The following is a 23,582-nucleotide window of genomic DNA, read 5'->3' as shown; positions in this document are numbered from 1 at the left end:
GTGCAACAATTTCTTCCTCATGTCCGGCCTGAATCTCCCCTCCTTTAGTTTAAAACCGTCACCCCTTGTCCTGTCATAAGATGCCCCTGCTAAAAAGTCTGTCTCCATCTTTCTTACAGGCCCCTTTAAGTCTGGAAAGGCCACAATAAGGTCTCCCAGAGCTTCTTTTCTCCAGGCTGACCACCTCAACTCTCTCAGCCTGCGACCTCACAGCCGAGCCGCTGGCAGCTGCCCCTTGCTGCGAGGGCTCACCGCAGGGCCGAGTCGGTTGGTGGGCCAGCAATGGCACGCGTGGCACCGCTTCTGCAGTTATTATGTATTCCTTCATCCAGGTGCTATCGGAACATCTGCGTGCATTGTGCGAGGGCTGTGATTCGGCTTTCACCAGGAGGTGATGAGCACACGAATACATCCATGCGTACAAAACACAACACCGTGCACTTGTCTGGAGCCGTGTCACCCTCCTGTGTGCGGGAACACGTGGGAGCCCAGCCGTGACCCCACTGCAATGCCACCAATGCAGCATGACCCGAACCAAGGGACACGGAATTGGACTTCTTGGTTCTGCATCCTTTAACCGCCTCCAGAGACATGGTAGTGCTACAAACTGGAACAGTTCACAGAAATTTGGCAGTTGCTATTGTATATGGTAAAGGAACAGGGACTACAAAATTACCTCAAACTGAATTTCACTATCAACTATATACTTTGGTATGAAATGTGTTTATCTACACATACGCACATATTTACATGAGTTTCAAAAATTAAACCTGATGTTTTTCTTCTAGGATTGTTCCAAAACCCCCTCGAATAAGCCGGCTCTTGTAAATTATTAAATGGGGACATATCCATTACCTTCTGCGCCTCAGAAAGCAGATGGAGTAACACCTGGTCTCCTTTACCTGACCATATGCGTCAAAGCTTAATGTAGAGTTTTGCGTAACCAAAACCTCCAAAATAAAAATACAGCATTTTGAACTGTAGCATACCAACTCCCACATCGGAGGCCTTTCCCCAAGAGGCTAGACAAATAATAGGCACAGCTATAGTATAAGAAATTGAGACTATTTCCTTTCCCAAGTTCAAAAATACTTATCAAGTCATCCTTGCTACATACACAGAAAAAAACCAAACCTCCACAAACCACACACAACACCACCACAAACAAACAAATCTCCAGTATATCTCAACCCTCAACACTACTCTTACATTTTTAACATGCTTCACTGCAGGCAAAACGACATTTCGAAGTACAATCCATGACTTTTGGTGGCTTTATTTTAGAGTAGTTTGTTTTGAAATTGTAGATAATCTTGATAGAAAATGTCTTCTGAACTAGCCAATTTTGACAAGCCAGCTCTTTGCTAAATATATTTTGCAAGTATTTCTTTAAAAGCACATTATCAAACCATTAAGAATAAGCAAAACATAAAAATAGAGTTTCTCTACCATGATTTCTCCTCCCCTCTACAGTGTTTACTCAGACATTTTAAACTGTAAGTTACGGAATAAAGTTATTCAAGACATCTTCCTCTTTTTGTATCATCCTTCTACAGTTCTTGAAAAGACATCTTTCTCATCCAATGCTGTTTGATCAGAATTCTACACATCATTTGCATATGTTATACTATTTATAAGTGCTACTAGGAAAAAAACCAACAAACACAAAAAACTATTTTCCATAGAAAGCCATGCCACAGCAAAATGACCAATAGATGAAAAGATCAATAATTTTTTTTTTTAAAAAGCAAATACATTTGCAATAAGCTAGGCTAACATGAGTGCAGTTTGTCTGTAACACAGGAGCAGTATTTCACATATAATCCACATGTTTTCATGGAGAAATGTACTTTCAAAGGAATACAAAAATTACTGTACCTACAGTAATTCCAAACTCAAACATCCTTACCTTTTTCTGGACTTAAATTTTTATATACTTCAAGGTCTGCCATTAAATTTGTAACCTATGCATTATTGGCAAGTAGAATGGAAATTCTCACTGCAGGAAAGCCTCAGTTTAATCTTCATGTCTCCAGAGCTAAAACATTTGGAAAGCAATCCTTAGAAGTACAGGAGAACATTGTCAGCACTGCTCTTTATGAGGAACGATGAAATCTTGATGATCCACCACACAAAGACAGGAAAACACAAATCCAGAGACAATACCAGACAACTTTCTTCAAAAGCGAGGAGCGCAGGCTGAGAGGGCAGCTGGCAGCATCCGCTGTGAGCCGCTGCCGGGGGAGCGCGGGAGCAGCGACCGCTTCTGGTCCGAGACGTGCACACGGCGCGCAGCCATGAAGACGCTCCAGGCAGTAAGAGCGTGTAACGCCTGGACAGCCGAGCTGCCCGAGAGTGAGGAGGTCCTGCCAGCACCTCTGGAGGCTGGTGGGGAGCGGATTACCGTACTCCGGTTAAAGAACAGGAGAGTGACGCAGGCTGAATGCAGAAGAGAAAATCCACCCTCACTCCAAAGTAATTCCCAGCGCCTGCAGCCACGGCGTGTGCGAGGCAGGAGGAGAGAACCCCGGGGACCGCACACCCTGTCCCCAGGGTTTGTGCCCCCTCCTCCTGTCTCGGTCTCTAACTGGAAGGGGAGCAGCCGTGCTGCAGAATCAGGCTAGCTGGAGCACACAGCATGCAAATGGGTTAGTCTGTGCATCACTGAGCATTTGATTTCGTAAGAACAAGAAGTCTCCTGCGAGATGCTGAGCACTAGCTCTCCCAGGAGCTGTAAAAAATTACCATGCTACTGGTTAAATACTGGGCTTGTTTAAGCAAACTCAATGCTACTGAAATCTGTAGGCTTATAGTCAGTGTGGAACAACAGGCAGAAACACTCAGACTTGCATAAATTGCACATATGACAGAGCCCAAAGGGACACAGTGATGGAAAGCATGGCAAGAATAAAGTAGCTTCCGTACATAATGCTTTGCATCTGTGATTTACTGCATTTTCTGTTTCACTGTTCAGCTGGCTTTTTTACATCGGCGCACCAAAGGAATCCCCAGCTGTATTCTCAAAGATTGTGACAGCAATACAAGGACAGAATTTGTCTAGCACATGCTAGGAAAAAGTTACACAACAGTGTGGCTGGCAGGAATAGGAAAACAAAACCCAACATAGTTCTACACACCTGTAGAACTTGGGTGAGATAGGAGACAAGGCACAAGTGGAGCTGACACGTTTTACTTACTGACAAATCATTATTTCTTAGCTGTTGCCAACATAAGACTTCCCACGGTCACCATAGGTCATGATATATCACAGCACACTGCAAGATACAGGTTGACTATACCTAGCAACCTACAAAATGAAACACCCCACAAGCCCACTGTGGGGTCTGTCTTGGCTGCGCTCAGAGTTTGTGCTTCTGATCACCCTCCCAGCTGAGGACGCAGGACATGGCAGGAGTCGTGCTCTGCAGGGAGAACGTCACTCGTGCTCAGCTAATGTGGGAAATGGGACAGCAACATCACCACCCCCTGGATCACACCTCAGTCAGACGAAGTGATGTGTTATAGCTGCGATTCAACAACAACAAAAAATAAACCATCACCACTCTATAGTTTAATTCTTGATATATCAGATTGCACTTGATAATGTGTTAAGTGCAAACTACTCCACACTCCTATCACTCTATTAATTATGAGAGGAGCTATACACAAGCAACTTTAACATCAAAGCTGCTCTGTAAGAAAGGTTGCCCAGTCACTAATACATTCCTTATTATTTTGTCTTCAAAAAACCAGAAGTGCTTAAATGCTATATGGCTTTAGAAATTAGAGCATGCTATATGGGTTCGCAAGAACATTACAGCAAACAAATTAGGACTTCTATGTAATTCAGGGGGCATGTGCCAAATGGTATGAAAATACTTGTAGGTTTATTCAACTTGAAAAAAACAACCAACAAAGACCACCTCCATAACAACTCTTCACTGAGAAGCCAGGTTCTGCATCCAGTCCCTAGCCCTGTCGGTCAGAGTCAGATCTGAAACCGATGTGCCCTTGAAGACACCGCATTAGAGTTCGACTGTCTGCAAAGGGAAAAGTCAAAAAGCAACTACTTCTCTTTATACCATCTGACACTGCAGCTACATCTTACTGAAGCAGTGGCTGAGTAACCTTCGCATCTTCCCTGTTGACAGGCCGGAGAGTTGGGCGGGGAAAAATTTAATGAAATATAACAAGGGAAAATGTAGAGTCTTGCATCTGGGCAGGAACAACCCCAGGTTCCAGTACAGGTTGGGGAATGACCTGTTAGAGAGCAGTGTAGGGGAAAGGGACCTGGGGGTCCTGGGGACAGCAGGATGACCATGAGCCAGCACTGGGCCCTTGTGGCCAAGAAGGCCAATGGCATCCTGGGGTGTATTAGAAGGGGGGTGGTTAGTAGGTCGAGAGAGGTTCTCCTTCCCCTCTACTCTGCCCTGGTGAGACCTCATCTGGAATATTGTGTCCAGTTCTGGGCCCCTCAGTTCCAGAAGGACAGGGAACTGCTGGAGAGAGTCCAGCGCAGGGCCACAGAGATGGTTAAGGGAGTGGAGCATCTCCCTTATGAGGAAAGGCTGAGGGAGCTGGGGCTCTTTAGCTTGGAGAAGAGGAGACTGAGGGGTGACCTCATCAATGTTTATAAATATATAAAGGGTGGGTGTCACGAGGATGGAGCCAGGCTCATCTCGGTGACAACCAATGATAGGACAAGGGGCAATGGGTACAAACTGGAACACAGGAGGTTCCACTTAAATTTGAGAAGAAACTTCTTCTCAGTGAGGGTGCCAGAGCCTGGCCCAGGCTGCCCAGGGGGGTTGTGGAGTCTCCTTCTCTGCAGACATTCCAACCCGCCTGGACACCTTCCTGTGTAACCTCACCTGGGTGTTCCTGCTCCGGCAGGGGGATTGCACTGGATGAGCTTTCGAGGTCCCTTCCAATCCCTGACATTCTGTGATTCTGCGCTCCACTCTGTTCTCAGGGAGATCACAACGCTCCTGCTGGGAGTGTTTCTGCACAGCCACATCATGCAAAGGGCGACCAAAGTCTCCGAGTCGACAGGGACACACCAGCTTTCTGAGGATAAAATTGTTATTCTGTCGCCTATATTTCATTAACATCAATGATCACCATAAGACAACAGTACTACTGTTTCAACAGCCACCACTGTCTCATAGGTACTGCACAAACCCAAGACAAGGTTTGGCAGGCAACCTAACAGACTCACTCATATGCCTGTTTTTCCTACTTATGTTTTCTGCCTCATAAACCCTTCCCTGGGAGACCTTTGCCAATGACTTGCATGCTCAAAAGTCTGTTTTCCATCTTTTTAAGCTGGTTTCAAAATACACAGGATCCACCCTCTAAGCCCCATCTCACCAATAGGCTTTGACTATCTCTGCTACAAAAGTACTAAAATTGATTAAGGAGGTGTTCATTCACTCAAAATCCATCTCCCCCAGACTAATATTATTTTCCAGTTTTCTTAATTTGCTGTTCAAAAAAGATTTTATCATTAAACCACTGGAATTATTTTGAGATAAAACAGCAAGTACCTTCAGGTACAAAGCAGATAGTGTCAGAGCACTATCCCTGTCATTTCATTTAAAAAGGGGATTAAATGCTTTCTTGTAATACATGCAAACTGTAATTCTTGTCTTCTCTGCACGTAGTTACAGATACACTTTAATTTAAAATACGCTGTAGTTCAGCTCACAGCTCCTGGCTGAGCTGAGGGAAACGTGTCCTGTTTAGTGCCGAAAGCAATGCCAGAGGGACACAATGGCGCTGGCTTGGTTTGCGGTGTAGCTGCCAAACCAATGCCAATGTTTTTAGCTCCCTGGAAGAAAACACACATTAAGCCTCTCCTCCCCAGACAGCTCAAGGCTGCTGGGCTACAAAACCAGCTAAAAACCCCCTTGAAAAGCACAGCAAACACCTTTATGTCATATAAACCTGAACCAGCAATTCCAGGGCAAAATCCCTGCCGGGTGCAGGCTTAGACTATGGGACAGAGACATGACAATGCAAGTTCTACTGCAAAATATTCATTTTCCAATAAAAGAGAATATGATTTAACTACCAGCTTTGAAATTACAGCATCAGAAGAATATTAATTTTCTGGCTCATCAGTTTTTTTCCCTTTTCACTATCAAAATAGCTAGAAACCAGTACAAAGACTAATTCTACTAAAGAGCAAGAAAAGCTGATTTGAGAACTTCTACCTCTTACAGTAAATAGATAATGAAATAAGATATCAACATCTTTATATTTGTCATCCAAATTTCATCTTAGACCTAAACTGTAATACAGCCTCCTCGTGAACAAAACTTTATATTAGCTGCACAAAAAACTTGTCATTTTTTATCAGATTAAAGCCTTTATTAACTCATTTGTCACTAATGAACACACAGTTCTTTGGAAAGCTGAAAAAAATCCAAAGATGGAAGGAGAAAAACACTTGGCATTAGAACTTCACCACCTGATCCACAGGCTTGAGACAGATCCCACATACAGAATTCCCTTTCACCAATGGACAGGTAGACACAGGGTTTGTAGAAGTAGTTACACATTCAAGGAAGCACCGAGAGGATGTTTCTTCAGGCCCTTTAGGCACTTTTTAAATCTATGTGAACTTAAATAAATTCTTTAATGCCCTTCTTGTATATCTATTTTCAGTTACAGCTGGTTGTCTCAAGGAATGAATTGTGGATCTTTCGCTACATGAATCAGAATATAAACCAAAATATAAATTACTGCACTATTACCTTGTCCTGCTTTCCCAAGCATCATTATAAAACTTAAATTGAAGTTGACAATTAAGATGTAAGCCTGAATTCTGCAGTCTCCATCTGATATCTTTAGCACTGTAGCCTCAAGCGCAGGGCTTGCATGAGGCTTCAGCAGAGCTAATTATAAAGCACTGCCCATCAGCAAACACCAAGCCCAACGTACATATGCAATTCAGCAAAGAATCCATATTGTTCCCCCAAAACTCTTGTGCTCCATTAACCAAAATAGACCATTTCACTGTATAAAAAGTAAAACATAATGCATTTTATGTTTCCATTCACTGGGCACAGAAGTTCAAGATCACCGAAGCAAAAAACATCCAAGAACTTGCACAAAAGCTCAGCTTCTCAGACCAAAATGAATGGAGAAACCACTGCAATAACACCTGCCATAAGCAATTTCTGGGGAAGCTGTCCAGAACTGGTTGTGTAACAGCAGTAGGTGCTCATCTAAGAAAGATGGTACACAATTGCCTCCTTTACATTTGGGAAATCTTTGAGATGATCTCTCAAAATAAGCAATTGCCTTGGACTCAGTCTCCCCCCCGACCCCTCAACTCAGGTTGTATGTATGTGGGTGATTTGGAAGAACCTTTTGAAGGATGAGCTGGATATTCTTGAAACAAGAGCCCAAGAGCACATGCAGGAATCCACATCAGCAGTTTCTCTTGCAAATCCACTGGTCACTGCACATTCTCAGACAGTAAAATAATTACTGAAAAATATTGTGCTATTGCCAGCACAAGACAGATGTTTGAGCGCCCCAAAGTGCCATTTGAAGCCAGTGGAAATACGACACCCACGGTAGCGCCATCCCGAAGCTCCACTGCAGCAGCTCAGGACGTCAATATCCAAGTCCAGAATGAAGTTTCTGTCCTTCCCACTTTTCCCAGGGGCAGAAGAAAGCGTTCTCACCACAATGTTCCCCACCCATTTCTTCAATAAGACATTCAAGGCTACCAAAATGCTTAACACAACTCAAGTGCCCATCTACCGTATGGGCTTATCCAGGCAATGGGCTTTCCAAAGTGAAGCAATGGAGCAACCAAACCCGCTCCAGCTGCTGTGGTCTGAAGGTTGTGTGAAACAACCGTTTCCCTTCAAGCAGAAGGTTTACACCAACCAGCACATATTTTTTGAGTTAATAGCCACAGATGATAAAAAACATGAGTGAATTTAAACAAACTTTGGAAAAACTTACAGGTAAAGTTAACAAATGCAATGATCTAGATGCAGCTCCTGGCTCACATTGCTGACCAGCCCATGCTGGGAGCATGTGCCACAGGGAGGGTTGTTTTTTCCCCCCTTTATACTTTTAGCCCCAAATATCTGCTGGCAAAGTAGATGGATGTTTGATCTGACAACGCAGCCATTTCTACATTGTCACTCCCAGCAAATAAACAAAATATGATCCACTTTTACTTTGAGAAAACAAACAAAAAACCAAAATCTTCTTCCAAGCCTAGATGTACTTTGTATTTTGGCACTGCTTGCAACAGGAAGGAAAAGTAGGTTCATCAAGTCCTCAAGGCTAATTGCTTATCTGTTGTATTCTACAGAAGCTGCTAAAATAGCTTAAACCCAGATCTGTCGTTGGTTTGCCATTCTCTGTGTGCACATACAGTGCTGCATCTCGCTGTTACTGAGGAAAACTGACATTTTTGCTTCCAGGCAGATAAGACTCCCTAGAGTACAAGATACAGCAGCAACCTCCACTTCTGTAACCAAAAACTTCAGACCTAAATAGATAAGAATGTTAATATCCTGCAAATACAGCTATTAGCAGCTTTTTCTAATAAAATTATAAAATTATGAGAAATCCTTCAGCAATTTTGATGCACATAGCAGTTCAACATTACACATATGAATGCTCAGTTGTTACTCAAAGACAACCCGTTAAAGCCCTGTGGAAAGGCACCCAGTTGTGTATCAATACTTTTTCTTGCCTAACAACATGCAAGTCTCTCAAAGCATCATTAGTAATTACAACTTCAGAGCAAGAGTACAAATAGGATGCTTTAACAGTTTTCCCAAAACTTAGCAATCTCCACCTCAAAGTATATTAGTTTTTTCCTGCATTTTCAATTTGCTCTTGTGCCAACTTCCCCTATCAGTTCAAATAAGCCCTTTCTTCCCTAAGCATTCCCTTTGCAATGCATTTATAGTCAGCAGTCACATCTCCTCTCAGTCTCTGATTTTCCAAGCTAAACAAACCAGACTCATCTTGTCTATTCTCCTGGTCCCTTCTGCAGTCCCGTTCTCTGCCCGTTCCTGAGCTCCCCTTACTTGAACACGGCGTTAAGCTGGGCCTGGCAGCACTAACACGTTCATCTTACTCCAAAACACCCCAAATTGCATCTGCTTCCAACACATCCATCACAGGAGCAACCTCCTGTTGCCACATCTCGTATGGTCTGTCCTCCAGCACCTCTGGCCTACAGCTGATGGTGTCCAAGCTGGAGTACAAGCATTCACTGCTTTCTTCCAGCAGAGGTTCTTTGCCATTCCTGCAGAGGCACTGTGCACTCCAACAGGTGATACCTGCAGGGCTGCAGTCTGGTTTGGGCATTTCTCCTCGAAGTCAGGGGGTTTTTCTCCTTCGGTTGGGTTTTTTTGGGGTCGCTTTTGGTTTTCCTTTTTGTTTGTTTGGGATTTTTGTTTGTTTTACACAACACACAATGTTTAAACTACTCCAAATAAACACAGAGCTTCAGCATTCTTATTTATGCAGTCCACAAGAGTTTCTTGCATCTAAACACCTCAGCTGGAGGTGATCAAATGGAATAGCATCTATTCAGGTTCTTACAGCAATGCAGGTCCCAGAAGGGTATGAAGGAAACACCAGAGATGAACACGGTTGAGCAGCAAAGTTCAGATCATGTACCTCTGTCGACACTTCCAGTCCTGCAGTCTCTATGCAGAAAGATGATCCTGTGTTTAAGAACACCAGCTGAGGCAGTGGGATATTTTTATTTGACTCGCACCTGAGGTGCAACAGTTCGGAAGAACTACTACCTGTAGAAGACTACAGGTTCAATTACAGATAATAACCATGTCACCGTACTGTGACCTTCCAGACAAGCCTGGTACAGCTGAATTATTCCACTGCTCTGAACAAAAGAGTGTAGTTTAGATAATATGAGCAAGATTAAGTTAACCTGATATCCTACCAACAGCTGTCAAGTCCCTATTGGCACAGGTCTGGAAAGAGGTGGAGAGGCCAGAAGGTAAAATTAGAAACTAAGAGAGAGAATTAATTACAATTATGGAAATGCAATTTAAACAAAAGTTTTGTATTTCTGAGAAACCTTAAGAATAAATAATTGGCATAAGTAAGTGACTCCAGTAAGTGTGAACAGCTATTCTCAGAACTGCTGAGACAAAATCGGCTATTTGCTAAGCATGTCACAGCTTCTTGCTGTTTCACAATTACAGGATATTAGCATTCATAAATGTAGAAAAATAAACTAATCAATAGCTCTGTGTGCGTGCTCCCTGAAGAGCCATGCTCACTGTATCAGAATATGAAACTATAATAGTAGTAGCTACCAAAAAAAAAAAATATCATGAACACACTGTGTAAATTAGAATTAAAGGACAGAGCTGGACACATACAACCCAAACACTGAAATGTCAGCAAATCACAAGGGGTTCGATCGAAGTACCTTCCCTGCTAACAGATAGTACCCATCCCACATAGAGTTCACATTAGATTTTCTTTCCTAATTTCCCAGTGGTGTAAAAAAAAAGTTTTAAAAAAGTAGAATTTCCTTACATCTGCTGAAGAAAATATGGCGTGAGGCACAGGTAAGTTCTGATTTAGTTGCCTGGCATTCACTTAGTCATGCAAAGCCCAGAGTTCACTGCTCAGTCCCACTTGGTGTCTCAGAGAGGAGGAGGAGGTCAATCAAAACACAAGGCGGCCACCAGGAAGGGAGACAAGCACCCAGCCTGCTCACCCATCCCTCTGCTCTTTGTCAGGATTTACAGGATTGGAAGGCTCACCAACAAAAAGCAAACCCTTAAAAAGCTCCATCAACCCTTTTATCTGCACAGTCCCATAGGAAACCAACTTCTCTCAAGCATCAGTAGCGACATGCACACATCTCCTTATGTCCTGCTGCTGGGAACTGTCACCTCTGCCACTGTTGAGCAGGGACTTCAGCTCCCTCCAGATCCGCAGAGTCAAAGTATCTGCCACTGCAGCACCTTGCTTAGGCTGAGGTGACAAATGGGAAACCCTGAAGAATTCTGTCAGAGAAAAATAATTATTCCTATCCAGTCATGAATGAAAGATAAATTAAACAAGCCATACAATCTTTCTGCTCTAAAATTCCTGCTAATTATGTCTTCTACTTTAGACAATTATCACTTTGCAGACTCATCTCTTCAATAGCTGTTCATGGATTACCAGACTCGGTGCTAATGGATCATTATCCAGCCTTCGCGGCATTAGCAGGATAAAGACATTGTGCTGCTCTGTGATAAAATACCACCTCAAGTCACAGAGCATGGATCAGACTTTTCTCTCACTTGATCCAGAATAGCAAAACTGCAAAAACACATTAAAAACGTAGCTGCTCCATGGTAGAGAGAAGCATGATTAACAAATATTTACCAAAAACACTGCAAGAGTGCTCAGACTCAGCAAAGGTGAACCTGGGTCAAGACATCTGGGAGACAACTCTCTCCTTCCACAGTGTCAGAGAGAACTCAGAAGGAACATGATCCCACCAAAATCAGTGGGACTGGACGAGCAGCCTGAGTTTCATTTGAGAAGCAGAACAGTTGTGCCTGGAGATGACAGGTTCACCAATGACAGCTTCGTGAACTGTCTTCCCTGTAATGCGTGCCCCAAATGTAGTGCACAGATGAATTAATATGACAATGCTGCTGCCAGACTGACTTACAGGAAAGTTATTAACATTTTTCCAGTGTCCCAAATAGAACTAGTAGTGCCTATGGGCAAGAAGAAAAGCAGTACAGGGGAAAATGCTGTTATCTCTGAATAAGCTTTTGTTAAGAAGATGCACAAATTGACAAATGATTGATTCTCACACTAAACCATTAGTTTCATAGATGGTGACATAATCACAGCGACAAAAAGGCAGATACAGTTTGGCTTACAGTGGGTTGCATTTTAGTTCTGTGAGCTGCAAACCTCGCCAGCTTCCTGATAAACACAGTGAAAATGGAGATGTAGGTTCTCTAGAGAAAAATATTACCTCTGCTTTCAAAAAGTTAAGTATTTCTATCTTCGATTGATAAGCATTCCATGCTGCTGTTGTTAATAGTGCCAAAATCTGCCCTAAAGCAACAGTTTTAATCACTGACCTCAAAGGGAATAAGGAAATCAGAATTTGGAGTGCTCAAACAGCACAGGGACAGCTCCCAAATGGCAGTGGTCCCTCACCCGCTGCAGGAGCATGGGCCGGGCTCAGCACTGCTCCTTACCCTGCCCAAGGGTAAAGCCACTCAGCAAGGGGAGAGAACCCACGTGGCGAACGCGCACACTGGCAAGTTCATATATCAAGTTTTAAGCATATTAAAAAAGAGGTCCTGAAAATGAAGTATTTGATATCAAACTGTCTTCAGTGTATTTCCCAACTTTCCTATTGGAAGGATATTTCTAATAACTGAACAATCATAGCACATAATCCGTAACAGCAAGAGACTAAGATGTACAGGGGTTCACAAGAGACTAATTAGGAATCACTATTAGGCATCTATTTTGCATAAACTTCTGATCAATATTTGGAAGTCAAGCTCTTTCTGACACTTTCAACTCCTACTCACTAGCCGCACAAAGGACGGATGCACACCTGCAGATTTTGCTGGAGCCATTCTAGAAACACCTCCGGAAGAAATGTTTAAGCGTAAGGCAGTGCCAGACCATGTGAACACAATCCATTTCACTCCAAAACGCAACCACCTCCTCAACTCAAAGCGGCTCTGCCCTCTGCAACTGCTGCTCTTCTCTTCTCCAGGCTTTAATACTTTTTAGTTAGAGCTGTAGCTGTTTCCCGGCCAGGAGCTCCTGCCTGTCGGTGGCCTCACATTCCTAAACCAGCCCCGAGGAAGGGCTCTCTGCGTGTGGAGCAAGGATGCACGGGCAGCACGGGAGCGCCCCCTGGTGTCCCGCGGGCAGCCAGCCCGTGCCCATGGCCCCCCCGGGCACCCCCGCACCACCGGGCACCCCCGCAGGGTGCGGGCACAGCAGGACCCAGCGCTGCCTTCCCACCAGATACAAATCATCCATCAACCCCTCGGAAATCTCAGCTGTGTCTTACGGTAGGAAACCCAAGAAGCCAAAAATATAAGTTATAACTTACCATGAAACACGCCATTGTCCACTAAGAAGTGCCTACAGTACTGCAGACAGCTCTTCTTATCCAGACTCCAGTAACTCATTGTGAGATGACGTTCTGCTCACCATCAAAGGCAGCGACCCTACCAAATAAAACGGAGTATTGATAATTAGGAGTTAACTCACAAGAAATGCAAGCGCTATAAGAGTATTGGTGCCCTTTATGCAAAATAGTTCATTAGCTTCATACAAAGCATCACAACAAATGTAGTCACTCTCCAAACATGCCAGTGTCCAAGGATACACAGGCTATGGGTGCGGGTGGATCACTTGGAGCCAGAGCCGGACTGTCCCCGGTCCTTACCAGCAGCATGGTTAAGGCTGCTGAAGCGAGCCCACCCCACCGGCCAGCACTACGCCTGCCGTGGGCACCTGTTGTCACAGCCAACCCCCACGGCCCCCGCAGGCTGTTGTGGGGCCATGGAGAGATGATCAATTTAATCCATTTAAGGATGCTGTCTCATATTTCACAAACTACGGACACAACACAGCAAACACCACAAAACTATATATTCTCCTCAGTGAAGGTTACAAAAGAAAAGGTAAATATAAGGTAATTCTCTCCAGATTTCAAGAGCACAGAGTAGCGCTATGTGGGTGCAGAGCCCTTGGCAGACATTCCCCCGTGGAGCTCGCGACGAGCTCTCCTGCAGATGTGCAGTTTGAGCAGCACCTTTGAGGCGGCACAGTTACACCAGCCATGCGGAATGTGTGTCCTTGAACCCCAAGGGATCCCAGCTTTGCACAGGGAGAAGATGCTCTCAACCCAGAGCACCAACGCTCCCCTGTGCTGAAGCATGGGATAAGCTATTGATCTGTTTTACCACCTTTTCTGCTTCCCCCACCTCCATTACACAGCTGATCACCAACGGGACCAAACAGAAAGAGTAGGAGCAATACCCTCCCTGGGAAATGCCACCAGCTGAGGACATCCCAGAGCACAACTAGGGAGCCCAAACGCTCCCCCTCGATGGCTGCCTGAACCTAGAGCTCCCAGCACTGTCACAGGATGAGTTCTGCCCCAAACGCCAGCAGTACAGACAAGCCCAAAGTATTCCCGGGTAATTTGCCACAGATGCTATCATCAATAAGTGCTGGGAGTGGAGAGCAGTCTTTTTGGACAAGGCCCCAGAGCTCTGCTAGACCAAGCCCCCGACAGCCAATTTTTCTTGGATCCAGCCAATAATATTTATAAACCAGTTAAAATGGAAATGCACAGCAAGCCAGCGCAAAACAAAGACCAGCCCGGTGAGGGGAACGCGAGTGGCTGAAGCCAATCACTGGCAACGTGAGAAACAACCCCCCTTCAGCCCCGGGAGCGTTTCCATCACAGCCACTCGCTGTTCCGCTCCTGCAATCCGGGACAATGGGAACAATCAGAACAATTATTTTCAGAGACGTAAACAGTAGAAGTTAACTCATTAATAAGCTGGTGGTTATAACTCAAGACAAGGCTGTATTTGTTTGAGTCATTTCATTGAACTTCCATTCAAACAATTTCAGCCTTTTGTTTTGCAAGCTGGACCTTGCAAAAATCTATCCCACCCAGCAGGACTTCTTATGCACAGTTATGGTTACAGCCAAACAACCAGCAGTTCACACTGCTTTGATATTTGCTGCTGGGAAAACAAAACAAAAACCCCATAGACTCCTTGATCTCCTGACACCGAATCCTTTCACTGCTCCTTCTCCCTTTGCTGTTTTATGAAGTTCAAGACTCTGGTTTCATCAATCCAGCTACCTTTTCCTGTTACAAACCCACTTTGGCCTTCTATTTTATCTCCCTCCCACCTTCACTCTGGCCACCCCAGCTGCTTTCTTGCCCACGCTTGGCACAAGCAACCCCAGCTGTCTGTAGCCAAGCAAACCACCAGCACAATGTAAGGACACTGCTGTTCAAGCCTCCTCAGAAAGCTACTTTCAGGGGGGCCTAGTAGCAAATTCCACAAAACGAAGATGTTGCAGATGTGGGATTTGCCTCTCCACTTTGTCTCTATAGGGAGGAGGGATGGTCTGAATGACCCACTGCAGGTGTGAGCCAAACACACCTGTTTCTGGTTTGCTCTGTCTTAAAACTATCACAGTCTCCACTGCAGTATTTTTTGGGGGTATGGCCTGTGTATTGTTTACACTAAAGGCATATTTTAGTAAAATTTGGAACACTAAACAGTAATACCTGTTACTTCTGCCAGATTTCATCTTCTACATTTCTTGGACTTTTGCCCTTCCCAGACATGAGCTTTCACTACAGCTTGCCATAACTAGGGCCACTCTTCTAGCATTAATTAGTAAGGTACAAGCTGTTAGTTACTTTTAAAGTGTAGGAATAATTTACCATTGTGGTCCAGCCTACTGCTAGGCTTTTTGCTTTAGGCTACAAAAACTACAAGTGGCACCACATTTTAATTAAGAAAATTGTATCAAATATTCATCACTAAGAATTTACACAAAATAAAAAGAGATCTTATCTCCTGCTCGACTCCCGCACAGAACTCATGTCACAGGGGGAGGGATTTATGGGGAAAATGTTTCTATTGATCTATCCATGCAGTGGCTCTGAAAGGAAGCCCTGGGCCCCCTCTCCTGCCTTTCACGGCTCCTGCCAATACAATCCCCCTTTGTTCTTGCACAGAGGGTTCTCCCACACCACGGTGGCCCCTTGAACAAAGGTTCTCTGGCATGGCAGGGATGAGGGCAGAATCCCAAAGTGGCTGCATCAGCTGATACAAACATCCTGTAAGAAAACCTCCGTAAGGAATACCAGCAGTTCTTCGGAAGGTCCTCAGAGTTATTTGCTTGCTCTGTTACAGAGCGCGGGAGAGCCCAGCCTGGATCGTGCCTTGCTGTAGTGTACCAAAAAAGGCAACCTAAACCCAACCAGCCACATGCTTTGGGCCAAAAACCATCATTCCAAAAGAACACACACTTAGGAACTTAACTGTACACAAATTTGCACCATTTCAGCAACAGTAACATTGCAGAAAAAGAGCATCCTGTTTATGTCAGACCTGAATGGTATCCAGGTTGTACATGTATAACTTATTTTATACACGTAGAATAAGCTAGATGAGTATAAAATGCCAGTAAGCATATAATTATGTTTAAATAAGTTACCAAAATTCTGAACAAATGTAAATCTCAGTTCAAAACTACTTTGTGTAGCTACTTGATAACACAACCAATAGAGACTTTTCCGCTCTACAGCTTACTCAGCTTTGGGGTTTCACTCTTTCACGACAAGCAAAGTGCCTGCAGGTCCAGCCCTGAGCCTGGCACAAGACACTATTCATTCTAAGAGGTAAAGCAACTGGTGCTTCGCTACCTAAGCTAAGAGATCTTACTCCAGTGTGTCAAGAATCCATCTACTTTATAGCTGGATAAAATGTATTGACATCTAAATTGAGCAAGGGAGTCTATCATGTAGTCTGCAGAAACATGGGAACTTGAAGAAACTGTATTTTCTGTTTTGGCTGATGAATTTCCATTAAACATGTGTCAGCTGTGTTCCATAAGAGATGTCCTTCCAAAGAGAAGAGCAAGAGCTATGATTAGTTCTACTGAACTGCACTTTACAAGAGTAATTAATGGAAGTAAACCAATTTTGCACAAACAAGTTTGACACAAAAAAAAGAAGTTAAACTTATGTATTCATATGTGCATGCAGGCATATACATGTGTCTGTGTAGACACCGACAGATGAGATGAACAAATATGATTTTTTTTTTTTTTTTGGGTTATCAAGATAGTGGGTGAACTCCTCACAAGGAAAGTTTTGTTATATACATGCTTTATGAAATTATTCTATTACAAAAGTTGTAGAGAGGAATGTACGAGATACTTGTGAATTTAGGTTGTGATAGATGCTTCTTATTAAAAGAGGCTTAACACAGAAAACTTAACACCTGACAACCCCAGTCTCCCCGTATTCTGCAGTTTCCTCTCCTGCACAACAAAACCCCCATGTTTTAGTGAGTTGTCAGAGAAGTAAGATGCTCATTCCAGGGATCACAGTGTGTTATGCCAGCAGCTGGAGAGAGAGCACTTGAGAGAAACATATTCTCAGCTAGGGTGACTGTTATGGTTAGCACTAAACTATTTTAGAAAGTAGCAGTATAATCTAAATATTTATCTGCACTATTTAACCTGGACACTGTACAGGTCCCGAATGTGAAGAGGGTATTAAGCACCAGACAGGAACTGTCTTGAGTCCTGTGCACAGCTCAAGGCACAAACAGATTAATTGGGCGTTAAGTGAGCAGGACACGGGGTGGAGAGATTGCTCATCTCACCTTTTCTCTGCTGCCCTCTCCCCTTCTTGTTTCTGAAGCACTTGAACAGATAACATTATTAAGTCAATCAGATATTGTGAATGGCTCCTACTAACAGGACAGATACTGCAGTTCACTCGTACTTCCCTCTGACAAAACCAGAGCTCCTGTTTCAGAGCTTGCTGTTCCAGCATCTACCTAGTGGACATATTCTGAAAGTATGATTTATTAAAAAAATGTATTCCTTTCCTTAGCACAAAATGTTGTTGTTGTTTTGATTTTGTTTTGTTGTTTTGTTTGGTTTTCGTGCAAGAGGGGAAACTGCAGAATGGTAAAACCAAGTATTTTGTTAAAAGTTCTTTCAAAGTAAAACAACCAACCACCACATGTACTTGGCAATTCTGCCTCCAACAGAAGAGAAAGTCCTGAAAACACTGAATATTCAGAGGGCTCCAGACTTTGGAAGCTTGCACTTGTTTCAGATACCTGTTAACGATAAAATTTACAAGCGACACAACAGAAAACTATAACAAAGAAAAAAAATAGGTTAAAAATAAGAAGAGCAATACAGAGTCAAGCAAAGGACACATTAAGTGATTGGAAATAATAGTGTATTAGCTCCAGCTCTGTCCATAGGGCACTCTTATAAGCATTCAAGACATCTGTATGGCAGGCAGAAAGCCCAGCTGGCTGGCACTAAGTAGCAGGAATATACTGTCCAGAAACACTGGTCTTTAATCTGGCAGCTGTGGTGGCAGTGGAGGATCCCAGAATCTCTGCTGACTGCCACTGTGCATCCAGTGAGCTTCCAGCAAACAGGAAAAATAAACACCAAATCCCAGTACAAATACCACTTTGAACTTTCCTTGGAGAATAGTGAGGTGTAATACTATTCAAAAGCTAAGCAATGTGGCTTCACGATAGATCTACATCCATTATTGAAACAGAGCTGGGTTAACTGATTTACCTTAAGTTCGAGAGTAAGCAGAAGATTCACTTGCACACGTTGGGAACAGAATGCAGGCTGCCCAGGCGTGATCACTGGTCTTTCTGCACAACCTCTGAGTTCAATCAAGAAATGTCCAGATGAAGATCTACATCATTTCTAAAGGTGCCTCAGCACTCAGCAGCTTGGCAAACACATTGCAGTGAAAATCGGAGAAGACACTTATCCGAGGACATACTCTCAGTAGTCCAAGGGCTCAGCCCTTTGTTACACTAATATTATGAAATAACAGATACTGAAGAGAGGGAGGGAAGTCATTTGCAATTCTGTTTACACCACAAAACGCAACCAGGAAAATTTATGCTCTCACCAATTTTCTTTCCCTGGAGCATGTTAAAACCTGCTGCAGGATTTCTCCTAGGCTAGTTTATCAGTAGTTATCAACAGGAACTTATTTCCAGGCTTTATACATGAGAAAAAGAGCTGCTGTTTCCAGTACATGTTTTCACTTTCTTTAGAAAGTATCAACAAATCTTCTGGTGGAACCACCTTCAAGCTTTCAGAGAGCAGCTGCTGCACATAGGCTGTATCCTTTTTTTTTTTTTTTTAAATAGTATCCACAAAACAAAGTAGCCATCAGATGAAAAGCTTATCCATAGTTAGACCTGAAAACCGAATCTGAAGAGATTATAAAATCCTAATATGACAATATTTCATGAGGCATTCACCCATCTGCAGTCTTGGGCTTCTTATTTCACTAAGCCACTAACAGTCACCCAAATATGGCTAAGCATTTAAGCTGGTCTGAATTCATGCAGATTTAGATTTAACTGTCATATAAACCCAGGCTCTAAGGGTTCCAAACATCATCTGTGCACATCTCCACTTTAATCAGCATCAAATATCTACATTCACTCAAAATAACCTGCATGAATGTTGCTAAAGTTACACTTACAGGACCCAGGCAGAACAGGCAAGGCATGGGAGCTGCATGAGGTGAAAGATCCATACTGCTGATACAAAGACAGTTTTGCCCACAAATTGGTGCTACTCTTAAAAAACAAAGTTTCACCTACCTACAGTGTAAACTATTTTATAAATGTATGGATACTTTCCAGAATTTAAATTATTTGCTATAAACAAAAAGCTTAAAAAGCACCACCAGAGTTCCAGTTCTGATGTCAGTTGGCTGAAGTGGTTGAGAAAACTGCTTCTAAATACTTGTTTGTTCAATCTACAGCAGCAAGAAATAGCATTATCATCACTTGTTGCCTTCTGCCATTGCTCCTGCCACATCACACCACAGCTCTCTTCATTGTCCCCAACTAGTCTGGTCCCTTGTCCCAGCACCAACACTCTGCCTGGGACACTCGGGGAACTGTTCCCAGCTCCACCTGGCCAGTGCTGAAGGAGCAGAAAGCAGGTGGCAGTGGCTGCACATCTCTGTCCTAAGAGCACCAGTGATCTGTGAGGTTCCACCTAACCCTAATGGCATCTCACTTGGGTCACGCCAGAGGACTGATGCCCACGATTTGCTCCATAAAGTTCCCTTTCCTTTTGCTGGGGAGGAGCAGGTAGATGTCACACACAGCAGCACATGCGGTGTCTGGCCAATAGGTCCCAGCCCTGCTCCTGCCCTGGCAGCCCACCTAGTGCAGGCAAGAGGCCAGTCAAGATGTGTTAGTCCGTGTCATGGACAACTCCAACCTGCCCTACCCACATCTGACAAACAGCAAACCTTCGTTTTCCCATCTTCTGATGGAGCTTTTGTTTCAAGTCATTTCTCTCCTCTTTCTGGGAAGTCATGAAAAGCACGCGTCAGCACAACCTGCTGCTGAGGCAGGCATTAGAAAGCATTTGAACTGACTGCCCACGGCAACAGACCCCGAAAGGGAATTAGCATTTGCTCCCCATTCCTCAAGAAGCCTAAATGGAATTTTTCTCCTCTTTAAGGAGTTATTTCCACGTCGTTGGCACACTGCTGCCTCTATTGCTTAGCAGGCACAGCTTCGGAAGAAACCTCCCTTGCACACCAAGACCACAAGACCCACGTGTTTGTCATCAATTGACACAGTTGGTAATTGCCAATACTCTTCCCTTTTTTCTTGTGGAGACACTACGAGCCAATGTGTCGATCACCTGCAGCTGGAACCAAGACCAAGCAAAGAATATGAGGCTCAGCAATGCCCAGTTTAGACCCACGCAATTACAGCCGACACATCCCGCACACCATTTCAGTGGCACGCTTGGTCATGCCCAGTGTGCACAGGGATGTGAACTTTGTGTCGGTTCCAATAAACCTGGTCCGTGATGGAGCATGGGCTGCTGTACACAACAGCTTGTCTCCACTTGAAATTTCTTGCAAGCAAGCTTGACTCATTTCAAGTTGAAGAGACTCACATGGGCCTCTCTTACTGAGAATGTTGCACATGGCCCAGCGCCCTTGAAGTGGTTTTGCATTGTTTACCGGTGGACCTGACCCCCACAGGTTTACGCTGCATCCCAAGCATCGTGTCCCTGGCGTTTTCTAGCACTGCAATGAGTGCTTGCTTCCAAATGGCTGTCAGCAGCTCTGCCCACCTCTCCCCTCCCACTGCCCTTCTGGGAACCTTAATAAGTGCCTATCTGCAGCAGCAGACAGTGGCTCACCTTCTGGATCTCACCTCTAAAGTAACGATAATGCCCTCAGTGCCCATAGAGACAGAACAAGGAAATCACCTATGTCACAGAAAACAATTCCGGTTTTCTCAAATAAACAAGAAAGAAAAGGAAAAAAAGAGTACACACACCCCTCTCCTGGCAATCAGATCAGTCTGCACTAGCATTGGCCCACCTCAGCAGTGCTCCCCTTACAGACTTGGAAGCAAGGACAGATTTCCCCCAGCCCCGTCCAGATCCCATGGTTCAAACCAGTTAACCTCCAGTACGCTGCTCAGCTCTGCTCCACCACCTGCAGGAACTGCGTTTTGCTGGTTCGTGGCTTTAACAGCCTTCCAGGATAAAAGACATGGTCACTGCTCAGAACATGCTCTGCATCCTACTGTGCCAAGAGGAAAACACTTAACTGTGCTCATAAAGCCTCTTCACTTCAACTCAGTCAAGTAAATCTGGAGCACGAACAAAAGTTTCTGCAAGACTCTACAAGGGAATTACAGACGGCAGTCTTAGCTCCTCTGACACGGGCAGGGAAAACTGTCCTGTAGAAGACAACACAGGGGGTCTCTAATAGACCTCTGCTTTGAATTTGGAATGTTTGTGATATTTTTTAACACTCAGACTTCTTTATATTTATTAACAAACATCCAAAGCAAGAACAACCACCCCCCTCAAAAAAAAAAAAAAAAAATCCACCACCCCCACACCACCCTGTGTAGCTGTGGCCCTGTTTTTGCCATCTAAGTGATCAATTTTAATTAAATCGGATCTTGAGTGACACCTTAAAAAAAAAACATTATTCAGATTTCATTAAAGAAAAAAACATTCTATTTATGGAAAGATTACTTTGTAGAATCAACAGAAATACACAGCTTCAGCATTAAAGCCTTCCCCAGAAAAAAGGGGAAGCTAAATATTGAACAGAGGACTAATTTTCATTCCGTGTTTTGATGCTCACCATAAAACTGTTTTACTGCCCCGAGTATTTCTTGACAGTGTTTTAAATTACAGATCGACTCATGCAGAACTGGGATCTGTTAATAGCGGGTGGCCTCTCCTTCGCTTTTACGGAGTGAAAATTTTATTCCTCTCTACAAATACCGGTGATTTTGATCAAAGTCATCGTGGGACACCCGCCTCACAGGGTGAAAGGACAGAAGCATTAAATCAATTCCCTAGGCAACCTCCCAAGCTGAGCCAGTATTGTTAAAATAATGAGTTGTGCACCGCTTGATCCAAAACCACCAGCTGATCTCCATTTTTTTAGACAATGGGTAGCATAAAACCAGAAAGCATCTGCAACCGGTCAGATCATTTTTCACAAATCATACATCTTCAACTGATAAAACATAACATTTTTTTCTATAACAGCCTACTGGCTTTTTTAAACCTACAAAAAGCATCCTTCAGAGTTTCCTTTTTGTTTTGGTTTGGTTTTTTAAAGTAATGTTCTCAAACTTAATGCAGGGAGCTAACATTTAAAGAAACAGGAAGACTTTTCACAGCGTGCATGCACTCTGCTGTCTCTCACCTCCCAAAAAGTCTGCATTTTCTTTCCATATATATCACATTATCTTTAATTCGGGTGTCTTGTTGCAGGGTTGAATCCTAATTCTTTAGTAATGTTACGTGCAGCTATTCTTTCACATTTCAAAAGAACAGACACCCAAAGTTTTCTTTTGCTTCCTCGAAGTTTTGTAACATACGGGCCAGAAGTCTCAAGGACAAGTAAATCAGGAGAGTCCACTGAAAACAGGCAAACATTGTGCTTTATAGCTCAGGAGTTAAAGCACACTTTAAACAAAGAGCCTATGACTAGTTCATCAGATAAGGCTTATATCTTTCTCCCTGGAATTTAATAACACTTCTTCTAAAAACACTTTTCGGTCAGCTAGAGTTGAAGTTCCCAGAATTATACAGCTGCTTAATTACAACAAAACATACGCAAACTATAATTCCCAGCTCATTGTACTTTCTTTTTTTTTCTCTTGAAAAAAAAATGCTTTATGGAGTAGATTATCAGCCCTCAAACACGGTATTTTTAGGAAGGACTCAATGCAGCAAGAGGTTTGACTGTTTCAGCACAGGTTTGCAACCAAGCGAGCTCCTGCGACACTCTCCGGGTGATGTCCTCCCCTCAGCGGGGTCAGGATTTTACGTTAAGCCTCATTTAACACAGTCTGGTTTAAATCTAAGGCACACCAAGTGGCTGCAGTTTTCTCTGGCTTTAGCTCATCACGGAACCGGGTGCTGCAACTGTTCCGACACAACGTTAAAGCAGAACCTCTCTCACCATAAGGCAAAACTCGGTTTTATCCTCCAAGAGACGGGGCAAAGGGCCCAAAAGAAGACTGGAAGTTTATCCGGCGTGATTCATTATTTAACCAACTGAACAAACACGGCCACGGCAGCCGCCGGAGCAGCCCCTGGTGCCTCCGGCCACAGCTCGGAGCACCGGGCGAAGCCCCCGGGCCCGGCTGCGCCGCCTCTTCCCCCGGGGACCCCACGATGCTCCCGCGGGTGCCCCGGGCGGCTGCGGCTCCGCAGCTCCAGGGGAAAGAAAG

At 43.9% G+C, this 23,582-nt stretch overlaps 1 protein-coding gene across 1 annotated transcript in view; it reads right to left on the bottom strand.

Annotated features, from left to right (window-relative positions):
- The window catches only part of PLCH1 (phospholipase C eta 1), a 52,189-nt gene extending 49,906 nt beyond the window's left edge, over window positions 1-2,283 (bottom strand). Inside the window, exon 1 of the mRNA XM_065639899.1 lies at window positions 1,910-2,283. Within this exon, the coding sequence (XP_065495971.1) occupies window positions 1,910-1,952 (43 nt within the window). The 5' untranslated portion in view covers window positions 1,953-2,283. The remainder of the gene's footprint in view (window positions 1-1,909) is intronic.
- Window positions 2,284-23,582: the final 21,299 nt, after the last annotated feature.

Source organism: Caloenas nicobarica, chromosome 8 (assembly GCF_036013445.1).
Source record: "Caloenas nicobarica isolate bCalNic1 chromosome 8, bCalNic1.hap1, whole genome shotgun sequence".
NCBI lineage: Eukaryota > Metazoa > Chordata > Aves > Columbiformes > Columbidae > Caloenas > Caloenas nicobarica.
The sequence above is the reverse complement of the archived record's forward strand: the minus strand, read 5'-3'. Positions and strand labels throughout refer to the sequence as shown.